This window comes from Delphinus delphis, chromosome 5 (assembly GCF_949987515.2).
Source record: "Delphinus delphis chromosome 5, mDelDel1.2, whole genome shotgun sequence".
In the NCBI taxonomy this organism is placed as follows: domain Eukaryota; kingdom Metazoa; phylum Chordata; class Mammalia; order Artiodactyla; family Delphinidae; genus Delphinus; species Delphinus delphis.
Genome location: NC_082687.1, coordinates 7,746,749 through 7,758,831, shown reverse-complemented (window position 1 = coordinate 7,758,831; position 12,083 = coordinate 7,746,749). Strand labels below are relative to the sequence as shown.

At 39.5% G+C, this 12,083-nt stretch overlaps 1 protein-coding gene across 1 annotated transcript in view; it reads right to left on the bottom strand.

The window, feature by feature from the left end:
* Positions 1 to 12,083, bottom strand: part of PKD2 (polycystin 2, transient receptor potential cation channel) — a 47,245-nt gene that overhangs the window by 34,238 nt on the left and 924 nt on the right. Inside the window, exon 2 of the mRNA XM_060011958.1 lies at positions 4,678 to 4,791. Within this exon, the coding sequence (XP_059867941.1) occupies positions 4,678 to 4,791 (114 nt within the window). The remainder of the gene's footprint in view (positions 1 to 4,677; positions 4,792 to 12,083) is intronic.

The following is a 12,083-nucleotide window of genomic DNA, read 5'->3' as shown; positions in this document are numbered from 1 at the left end:
GGAGCACTGCCTACCAGCTCCCACAGAGGGGTGGACAAGGTACGATGTGTTCTGCAAAGGCCTTCTTCAGATCCAAAGCTGATATCATGCTAAAGAGGGGTCGTGAAGGCTCCCCAAAGCCGACTAAATGATTATTACATTGAATTTTGGAATTAATTTGAAATTAGAATTTTCTTTGGATTGGCTGGTTAATGTAGATCACTCTTAAATTTTTTTACCTGTGGGGTTTTTTTGGTTGTTGAAAAAGAATGATGACAAATTATTTAAATTTTTTGATTTATAAATATGCAATATGTATGTATTTTAGCCACTGATTTTAAAATGCATCTCCTTTATTGTCCTGTACTTTTAATACTGATTGCTTTTGAAATTCTTAGGACCTGTATGGAATTTGAGAACTTCACTGAAAGGGAAGGGGTACATCCTCTTGGCTATGCAGTGCCACCTGCTGGACATCCAGAGAAATAATGCCACCTAGTGGTTGAAGGGGATGACGATTCTAACACCTTCAGTCAGCTAACGTTAACTCCGTCCCTCCCTTGTGCCAGGCAGTGGGCTGGTCCAAGGGATATCTTCAAGTGACAGCTCCATACACTCCAGGGGTCAGCTGCATCATGAGTCCAGCTAGGCTGGAGCTAAAGGACCCCCCGGGATTTGAAATCAGAACGATTTGGGTTTGAGTTTAAGATTTCCTTCACCCTTAAGTCAGCCTCCGTGTTCATAATTGTGGGTCTCGGTATCTTGGGATCTTGGACAAGTATTTAATTTTTCTGAGCCTGAGTTTCACTATCTAGAAAATGGGAATAATAACATCTAAGGCTTTTGTGTAGTTCACTGGGAGAAATGTTATGTGAACACAGATTTTGCATACTGTTAAATGCAATAGAAATGTAAGACTATTACATCGTTTCTCCTTTCAGTCCCTGATGGGCAAAGCCCACTTGGAAGGTAACATACACTCTTTAAATGAACTGAATTGTAAAGAAGAAAGTTACATCATGAAATAACCATAAACGAGTATCAGAAAGGAGAGGAAAATATTTTAAAAATATAAGGTAAAGGACACGTATATCCTATGTGCATATATTTTTTTCTGCTATTTAGTCCTCGTCTTAACTCTCAGATTTGATTTTCTATGAAATAAGCCAGAAAAGAAAACATTATCACAGCATCACCAACTAATCAGCATGTAAACTAACTAAAGCTGTCTTAAAACATGGTCTCGGACTTCCCTGGTGGCGCAGTGGTTAAGAGTCTGCCTGCCGATGCAGGGGACACGGGTTCGTGCCCCGGTCCGGGAAGATCCCACATGCCGCGGAGCGGCTGGGCCCGTGAGCCATGGCCGCTGAGCCTGCGCGTCCGGAGCCTGTGCTCTGCAACGGGAGAGGCCACAACAGTGAGAGGCCCACGTACCACAAAAAAAAACAAAAACAAACCAAAAAACATGGTCTCATTTAAAAATAGGCTACAGACACCATTTTCTTCTTAATATGGCTGAAAAAATATAGGCTTAAATACTAAAAACTATATAAAGGGGACTGCGCTGTATAAACTCTAGATCAGTGGAATAAAAAGCAAAGAAAAAATTTCCAATGTAACAAAAAGAAGAAGAGAAATGAAAAATACCAAGAAAGTGTAAAAGAGAGGAAAAAATAAGATGGCAGAAATCTGACAAAAGCATGAAATGTAAAGAGCTTAAACTTACTAGATCATAGTCTTAAATATTGGTTAAAAAATTTAAAAATGTATCTTTAGAATTTTTATGAGACCCATTCAAAATGAAGTTAAAAATAAAGGAATGAGAAGATATATATTAGATATACAAAAGGTGTTAAGTGGTATTGCAATCATCTGACAAAGGAGATTATAAGGTGAGTACTGAGTTGAAGAAAAAGATGATCTTTTATTGATAAATGATACTTTACACAATGATATAACTAGAATGAACTTTTATGTATTGAATAACAATATCAAGATATATAAAGCAACGTCTTCTAGTAATAGAAGGAGAATTACCAAAACCACAATAACACTTAGAAACAAATTTACATCTCTCAATCTTTGACAGAGAAAGAAGATAAAAATGATCTCGGGACATTAGGGGTTTTATAATAGAACATACGACTTAATGTATTACATAGATATCAAACTTTATACTGTATCAGAAGGGATCACTCACATTCTTTTTCAAGGTTTGGGGAGAGGCATTCATGGGGGTGATGTTAATAGTAAACCAGATAGAGAACGTGAGCAAAGCATGTTTGGATGGACAGGGTGAGTCCAGGTTGAGAAATGTTAAGGATGCCCCTGAGATGCACCGGTGGAGAGGTCCAGTAAAAGCTGGCACAAGATTCGTGGTCCATGAGAGGTCGAGAGGAACTTGGGAGCGCCAGCGTACAGGACCAGCTGAAGCTGCAGGGAAGATCCCTTGAAGAGAAAGGCAAAGACCCAGTCACAGAAAATCGTCTGTCTAAACACATCTCAGAAAGAAAAAAATGAAGAAAGTGAATAGAGTAAGGAGGGATACAGGAAGAGAGGGAGTCACAGAAGCCAAAGAGGGAAGTTTGTGGAATGCCAAATGTCTCATCTGGGACCAAATGAGAGAGAAAGGCTAAAAGGAGCCCATAAACTTTGGCAATTAAGACGTCCCTGGTGACCTGGGTGAGGGCCTTTCAGGAGGCAGAGTGAGGCTGCAGAATAAACCAGAGAGGTGCATTAAAATTATTAACACGCCCAAATATTTTAATGCAGTTTCGGTTAAAATTCAAAGGTAAGTGACAAGTTGTGATGGAAATCTTTGAGGGATAGAGGTTGTCAACACAAGTGCTTTTGTGTATGCCTGCCTGTATTAAGTAGTGTAATTTTTTTTTAAAACAAGAGAGAAAAGCATGTAATATTTACATAGAAGTTACCACGAAGAAATAAAGAGAAAGCTATGCACGTGGAGTAAAGGCCATGTTTAAAGTAATATTTATATATGAATATACATTTCTTGTTATTGTAGTGTTTTTTTTTTTTTTTGAGGTACGCGGGCCTCTCACCGCTGTGGCCCCTCCCGTTGCGGAGCACAGGCTCCAGACGCGCAGGCCCAGCGGCCATGGCTCACGGGCCCAGCCGCTCCGCGGCACATGGGATCCTCCCGGACTGGGGCACGAACCTGCGTCCCCTGCATCAGCAGGTGGACTCCCAACCATTTACTCTAAGTTCTAACAGCTCAGAACATAAAAGTTAAAAAATATCACATCTCTTGCTTAATAACTTTTAATGTACTGAATAGATCATTTCTAGGTTTTCAGCATTTCTTAGATAACATGCTTTTAAAGGTAATGAGAGAGATTCCTTCCTAAACAAACAACAGAAAAGTTCAGAAAATTAGGAAGAAAAAAGCAAGAAAACGAATGTTGTTCATACATATATACTTTTTAGCTTAAATAACACCTTTTTTTCTCTTTTTCTTAAGTTCCCACTTGGATAGTCAAATTCTCAGAAAATGTGAGAAGTCATGCCCTGTTTGAGTCTCATTAAGAGCTTACTAGTATTAGTAAAAACCAGTGTGGGGATATTACATAAATCAATATTCAATTTCTTAAAATTACAAATATCAAAAGCTTAAATGTTTCCTTAATCTTTTATGTTCAACTTACACATCTTCTTATAAATCTAGTAAACAAAAAACATTTTTAAAGGAAACTTTGAGCGCTTAGTCAATTGAATTCAAGGTAGTAAATTTTAATGTAATAAGAATGGCATTATTAAAGTATTGATTAAATCAGGACTCTCTCCATTTACAAAGAAGGGAACTCTTTCCACGGTTGATGTTGGTTTTTAAGCATTTCTAAGTGTACACTGTAAGAACAAACTCCTTTCCCTGAGGAATATGCTAAGAGGTCCTGGTGGTCATAAATCTGCTTCCTGTCTGTTCTCATAAAGGGCTTTAGAGAGGACATGACAGAACTCCATCAACCAATATCCTTTGATTCAGAAGATAAGTCCTTTGCCCGTGACCTTCTGGACTTGGAGGCAAACGGTTTCTAAGAGTTGTTTCTGGCTAAGGCATCCCTCCCCTCCCAGACAATGCAGGAATGTATTGAAAGAAGAAAGGAGAAAGAAAACAGAAAGAGATGAGTCTGCAGTAAGTTTCCTACGGAGTAAAAATCTACAATTATTGAAGATTTGGAAGAAATGATTAGTTAGAGTGAAGGCATCCACACAACACATCCGAATCCAAAAAAAGGGGACTTTTAAATACAAATAGACATAAAAGCAATATTAGGTGACATTATTTGTATTTTCTGAAAGTTAAACTTGGAAAATAATTCCTGTGTACACTTTACATTACTTGATGTAATAACAGTAATGCTGTAATTATTGTTAAGAATCGAATACAAAAATCCTTTTACTTGGTTACTTGGTGTCTGGCAGGTCGCCCTATGCCTCTCATAGTGAAAATGGTCACAACTGACAACAAACCGGCCAATCAAATAATGCCGAATTTTGATCGGTGTTTACCAGAGGAGAGAGGAGAGCTTTACCAAACTGTAAATTGGAATTGATAACAGAGGAGAGAACTTCTGAATTAACCGTCACTGGTGCATCTACAGTTCCTCTTAATCATGAGTTTGACAGGTCAAATATTTCCAAAACTTTTCCTCTAGTGGAAGAAAATGTTCTACTTACGGATGCACAAGACTATGAGAAAAAGGAGATACGTGGCCAGTTCCCGTAAAACACTTTTCAGGTGTTTCTCTCGGTCAGCGCTGCTTTCCTCCATGAGCCTTGTTCCCCAGAGACCTTTAAAACAGTAATAAAGGAAGTCATTTTATTTTTTAAAAATCTCATGAATGGCAAAAGGAAAAACACATAAAAAACAGTATACCTTTAAGGGAGATGCTCCTGGATTTTTTTTTAGCATGCTCTAAAGGCAACCGAGAAATGGTTTTAGCAGGAATACCTTTAATTTAGGAATACATCAGCCGCTACTATCCCCCCAGATGTGCAAAACACAAGGCAATGATCTGATCATTGTCTAAACTCCCAACCTCATTAGAAAATATCTTAGTAAAAATTTAGAAAGAGAAGAGGAAGTTTAGGTTTAATAATTATGCATACACATCAGTCCTTCCTATATGCGGGAGGAATTACCGTGTTACTAAATTAATTATCCTCGTTAGTACATGACGTAACATTGCAAACAATACTTTTTAGGTCACCCCTGATGAAAAGAGGTCCTGGTCGGAGCACCATTTCATTATGGAAACATCTAGCAAGCTTCTAACAAACCGGTGTAAAATCTCTGCTCTGTACCCATTTTTGCCTTTTAAGAAATTCAGTGCTGACTGATTACACTAAACACACTTAGCTGAAAAGTTTTTAAAAAATGCCAATTAACGTATGATTTTTAAATGAAAAGCAACAAACTCATCTGCCTTCCCTCTCTCTTTGGAGAAAGGGTAAAAGCAGCACCCGTGCTCCATATTTTAGCAGATGGAAAAAGCGTTGGGCCGGCTGAGCGAAGATGACATAAGCCATGGTGAGCTGCCTGGAGAGAGATCCCACAGTTGTGGACGCAGCCAGCAGACAGACATGGTGGCCGTCCAAACCCCAGCTAGTGAGCAGTGTGGTCAAGTCACACTGCTGGTTACTTGGAAGAGCCTTAGTGTTTTCCAAAAAAGACAAACCTCTCAATTCTTTCTGTTAGATTAGGTCAGCTGTTAATGGCAAATTGCCTCACACTTCTATCCCACAGACTTTAACCCCTTCCATCACAGAAACTCACCGAGCCACTGATGCCACAATCCAGCCACACAGAGAACAAGGGGAAAATGGTATATGGTCTTGCACTTGGAAGAAGTGACTTCATTGCTAGTGTTTATGTACTTTTTAAGTCTTATAATCATACATTAGTTCTACTCCTAAATTGGGGTATTCGTTTCCTTTTCTTCTTTTCTCCCAAATTTCCTTTAGGAAAAATCAGCAACTGCTCTCAAAGACACTGGGTTACGCGTCCTAGGTTTCACCACGCCGGAAGGGGAGCATGACTTATGACCAGGTTTGCTTCTGCCAACACCTGGTGGTTGTGTCAGGGGATTACTCACTCAGAAGAAATGCACCAAGCAGAATGTTTGCTCGCTGAAACTCCATCATAGTAAAGAATTATTACGAACTTAGATGACATGGAAAATTACAGCTCAGAATAACACAGAGGCAGCCAAATATTAGGCTCAGTAGCCCTGGATAAAACCACACCATTTCTCTGGGCGTATTTCTTTTGGAGGCCAGGCCTAAAATATACGCATAAGTGGAAATTGCTAGTCCCTTGACCATCCGCAGAGACTGCTGCCTTGTCTCACTTGGTCAGTGATTTCACTCTTTCCCATGGTTTATAAACAATTACGCAATAAGGAAAAGTCATGGTTCTTACTATTTGCAAATGGTTTTGCTTGACCTATAAACAGAAAACACCAAACTCCTATCGAGTTTTCTTCAAGCTAAATTTGCAATGGTCTACGGCAATTTAAGTCTAGCCCTTGAATGACACATTCCAAATGAAAAGAAACAAGCCCTTTTATTTATATGTTATGTGAGTATATTTCTATGCATTTACTTTTTTCTAAATTTCTCTAGCTACCTCCTCAAATACTTATTGCTTTACAAATGTCATCCAGTTTCCCCACTGGGTGTGTATGTAGTAGGGTCAGTCTTAGGATACGGGGATCCCTTCACATCCTGATGGGTGAGAAATGCTGCATCCACAAATGGAAAAAACAGCTGTCCTGTAGCCAACTACTTCCCATGTTTAGTTATCATCAGGGATGATAGAATAAGAATGGTGAAGGGCAGCGTTCACGTCCAAAATGGGAGCGTTCTTCAAAAACAACTGTTGTCTTTTCCCGCCATCATCCCAGCTGCGGAGGGAGTGCCTCCAGGCACTCACGTTCAGTACATAACGTGTCTCCATCTGTTAGGAGAACACGATTATGAGGGGACACGGGACAATATGCCATTTCCTTCCTGTGTAAGAAGGTGATCAGTCAATGCCAGAGCCCAAAGTCGGAGCACATCACCTCAACAATAAGTGTTACTTATTAATATGCATATTAACTAACATGCAATTTATTTGCAATTAATATGCAAATTAACATGCATAAACTCTGAGATGGGTAATCCAAAACACCAAAAAGGTCTCCAACATAAATAACTGACTTTAGAAAAAATGCCATTCTGCAACTCTTTTATCCAAATGCTTCCAAACCCTTTTTATTTTGCAATATATAAAAAAAAATCACAAAGAGAGAGCAATATAATGAACTCCCATGTACCCCTCACCCAGCTTCAACAGGTATCAACTCAACACCAACCTGGATTCATGGAAACCCTCACCCACTCGTCAATTATTTTGAAGCTAATTCCAGCAACTGTATCATTTCACCTGTTAATATCTCAGTTCCACGGTAAAAACAATTCAGTGTGGCTCTTTTGCCTCACGTTAACCCTGTCCCATCTGAAATACATTAACCCACTGTGACTCACTGATCGTGACAAGGTGCAGTGTGGAGGTCTGGAATCCAAGCTGTGTTCAAATGAAGGGTCAGCCACTTAGGAGCTGTGAGACCTTGCCTAACGCCATGAGCCTCTACTTCCTCATTTGGAAATGAGGTAAGAGTACCTCTCTGTGGGGTTGTTCTGGGAATTAGAAATATTATGTGTACAGCAATAGAGTGGCGGCAAGAGGCCCTTTTATGGCTTCAGAAACAGGTCCAAATCTGAAATGTCCTACTTCTGACGCCTAGTTGGTCCAGATTTGAGAATGGCGTGGAGACCCAAATCCATATGGACTTTGAAGTCATTGTGAATTGCCTGACCAAATTCTCATTGCACTCACATGATAAAAGAATCCTGTTTTGGGGCTTAGACACATGTGGGCCTTGCTTAGGAAGATGTATACAATCCTTCTTCACAGTGATTTGAATTGCAGGGACACCTTCAGAAAGGGAAGTGACTTTTTACTATTGGTCTGTTTTCTACAGAATAGTCAGTTGCTACCTTATGATACTGATGCTGGAATCTCAAATTTCTTAGGCAGCCCCCTCCTGAGATGCAGACAGGTGTGTGCCACAGCTAATGGCGTGATCTACCTGCATATTCCACAGACAGCTCACACTCACATGCCCCAAACTGAGATTTCTCTTCTGTTCCTTTCTCTAGAAACCTGTTTGCCCTGTGTGGGTTAATGGTACCAACCCAGAAACATGGGTTTCATCCTGGAACAGGCCCTTTTCATAACCCTCACATGGAGGTGGTCCACAATTCTGATAGTTTCTCTCTTTCATCTAGCGCTCTTCCATCCCAGCTCACAATCCTCAGTGCAACTGACACTTTATCACTGTATCACCTTTGTCACTTTATCCTGACCTATTCTCCCAGCATTTGGTGCTATGCACCTCACCCCATTCTCTACATTCTTGCTAGAATCATCTTCAGATTGGCATGATATCATATCAGCCCCCTGCTTGAAGCCCTCACTGACTCTGCCTACAGGAAAAAGTACCAATGAGCTACAAGCTTGCTTGGTCTTACTTCTCTATTTTTCCCTCCTCCAGCTCCCCCCTGAATCCTTCAAAACATAACTCAAGATTCACTTCTTCTAACCTCCCCAGGTAGAGCAGGTCCTTTCTTCTTTGGGTCCCTCCCACAACTGGGACCTGGCGTTGCAATGATTTACCTACACTTCTCACCCCCCTACTAAACTCTAAACTCCTTGGGAGTTGGGATCTTGTATTATTCATCTCTGTATCCCTAGTACCTACCACAAGGGAGATGCTCAATGTCTGTTGACTGCACAAACTGTGTTACTAGCATAGCCTTATCACACCCTGCAGAGTAGCAACCCTCCCTCAAAAAAAAAATCCCCATGCGATGAAAATACAACATCTCACTTGTTCACAATTATAGTGCAAATAAAAAGGGAAAAGGAAGCAATTATGGAGTGAGGGTTCAATTAAAAATAAAGGGAAAGTCACAATAGCCAAAAGGTAGAAACAACCCCAGTGTTCATCAACTGATGAATGGATAAACAAAATGTGGTATATACATACAAGGGAATACTATTCAGTCATCAAAAATGAATGCAGTTCAGATACATGCTACAACTTGGATAAACCTCGAAAACGTTATACTAAGTGAAATAAGCCAGATATGAAAGGACAAATACTGTGTGATTCCACTAATATGAGGTACCCAGTAAAGAAAAATTCATAGAGTCAGAAAGAGGAAGAGAGGCTGGGGGGTGTGGGGAAGAGGAGGGGAAGTTATTGTTTAATGGGCAGACCTTCTATTTGGGATGATAAAAAAGATCTGGATATGGACAGTGATGATACAATATAGTGAGTGGGAGAGGAGGTATCTATTTTTTAGAGCAGCTTAGCCCACCCTGACCAATACAGCTAGTTCTTTATGATTTCTCCAGGAAAACAAACAAAAAACCAACCAAGCATATATGTCTGAAATAACAGAAAGTGACTTTAGTACCCGGATATATCCATAAAACACATTCAACTTTGGAAATTCAGAAAATATGATAACTCATGTAGAGTCTTAAATTTTATCTCTGCATTAAGAAGCGTTTGCTAAGAGAAAAGTAAACGAGATCATTGGGTTGGGGAAATCTTTTAGTCTGGAGCAGTCTTTCCATCTTTCAGCCTTCCTTTGCTTCCTTCGGGGCAGGCCTCCGTCAGCCCTTCACTGGCGGCCTCCTACCTGGTCCTCCTGCTTCCCTGTCTCCTTCTGCAAAGCTCTCCTGCCCAGCACACTGCTTGACTCGTATTCGCTTTCAACGTGCTCTGCCCCTGCTCAAAACTTTCCAACTGCTTCCTAATATTTAAGGGTAAATTCTTAATTCCTTAGCTAGACACAATTTCCTCCCATCCTCAGGCCTCAAACATTTCTTCATTGCTATCTTACTCCTGCTAAGAGGATAGATCTATTTAGTGTCCAAGGAGAGAAATGACCATTTGCTGTCCAGCTCAGATTCATGTCATTTAACAACAACACAGGATATGCTGAAGCTAGAAGGGACCTTGAAGATTGGGTTCAACTCTTCCATTTTATACATGAGGAACAGAGGCCAGGAAGTCTGAGTGAGTTATGGAAAGTCACAAAAGGTTGGAGACCTCCAGGGAAGCTCCTGACCACTCCAATTTGAGTAATTGCTCCTACCTTTAGAAATTCCAAGTCACTCTCTCTTCTGACTCTGAGCACTACTTATACAATGTATATAAGATTTTTTGTCATCGGTATCCCAAGAGGGGGGAAAAAAATCACAACTCATTCATGGTTATTCATTTCACTTTTCTGGGTTTCTGTCCATAGGAAAATGGTGATGTGCTATATATATATATTTTTTTGGTAGCACCTAGTATAGTCACTAATTATTTAACAAATGTTACTTAATAAGTGACAAGAGTATCAACTATATTTCTTCATAAAAGAAATAAAATAAAATTTATTCTAAATTTTTCTGTAAAAAAGATTTTCATGATTCTATTCTACTAATTAGACCACTGATAAGGTTTGACTAGAAGTTTTACTGTTACCTTATTCATTGTAAATTTTCTGAAACTTTTCTTTAAAAGAAATGAACTTATACATACACTCATATATTTCATTTCATTATATTCCATTATTGAGTTTATCCAAAGAACATTAAGTGTTATCAAATACTTAAGCTGAATTAACAGGATCATGACTTTCCATTATTTATTAACTTATAAGAAACTCCTCTCACTTCAGTGAATACTTTAAAAAGCACAATTAAAACAATTAAACAACCTGAAAAGAGTATGAGAGTTTCTTACTAATCTACTCACACAGGTTATCCAAAAAGGATCTTTTGGTCCCCACCATGCTCTGAATCAAATTAACTAGCATAATCACTGTGTAAGAGTACCAAAATGTACACTTTTAGAATCTATGATTTAATTTCTATTTATGAAGCACTCACAACATGGCAGAGACTTGCTACACGTTTTATGTTTCACCTCATTTAATCCTCCCAAGTCAAGAATAAGTATTATGATCATGTCTTTAAAAAAAAATTCAAAAACTGGGGATCAGAGAGGTTAGGCAATTTGCTCGAGGTCATGTAGCCAATGTGTGGTAGAACTGGGGTTCGGGTGTAGGCCTGACTTGGTGTTAATCACGTTGCTGTAAAAACACCTGGATAGCTTTTTGTGCAAGATTTTCAAAACTGACAGGAAGAGAAGGGAAAGGAAATTTTCAAAAGAACTGAGAATGGAAAACTCTTAAAAGTAGAGGTTAAAGTCACTTGGATGGCAAGAGCCAATGCAACTCTTTTCCAAAGATGCCTCTGACAAAACTTTGCAAAAACAGGATCCCATTTGCTCTTGGAAAATTTGTGTCCTCTTAATAAGCACTGGCAATTTTGAAAATTCCTTTCCTGCCTTTTGGAGAGCTGGGTGCACCGAACTCTGACACATTTCCACACAGCTGGTATCTGATGACCTCACTGTCTCATTGGAACTTCAAAGAACATTAACTTAGTTATTTAAAAACATACTTTCAACTTTTTTAAACAACATTAGCATTTACTTTGCAACTGTTTTAGAAAAATACCTAGACTTAGAAATGGCCGAATAACTGTTTTGCTAGACAGTTTATTCTATTCGTGGCGTTCTTAACAGCTCCCTCTCCCCCAAACAACCAGACACCGCCAAAACTACATCAATGACTATCCAGCGACACCCTTCCACAACTAGGACCCTGTACTGCGTACCCATTCCGGAAAGGGGTAAGGGGCAATAGGGCATCCAGGACAGTGAAAGGCCATGGGTACTAGCACATAAGTTTCGTTTTCATTTAGTGAAATTCGCAAATATGCAGTTGCAACCACCATTCGTTGCCTTAGAATATTTTTTTCCCTACAAGGAAAAAACCCCCCCAAACTCCAGATGTACCCCTTCGCTCTAATACGGCTTTCACTTATTTCCAAAGGTAAGCATAAGCTGACACATCTTTTAGAAGAAGGAGGTATCCAATAAATTTGCACCAACAAGGGCGCAGTGGAA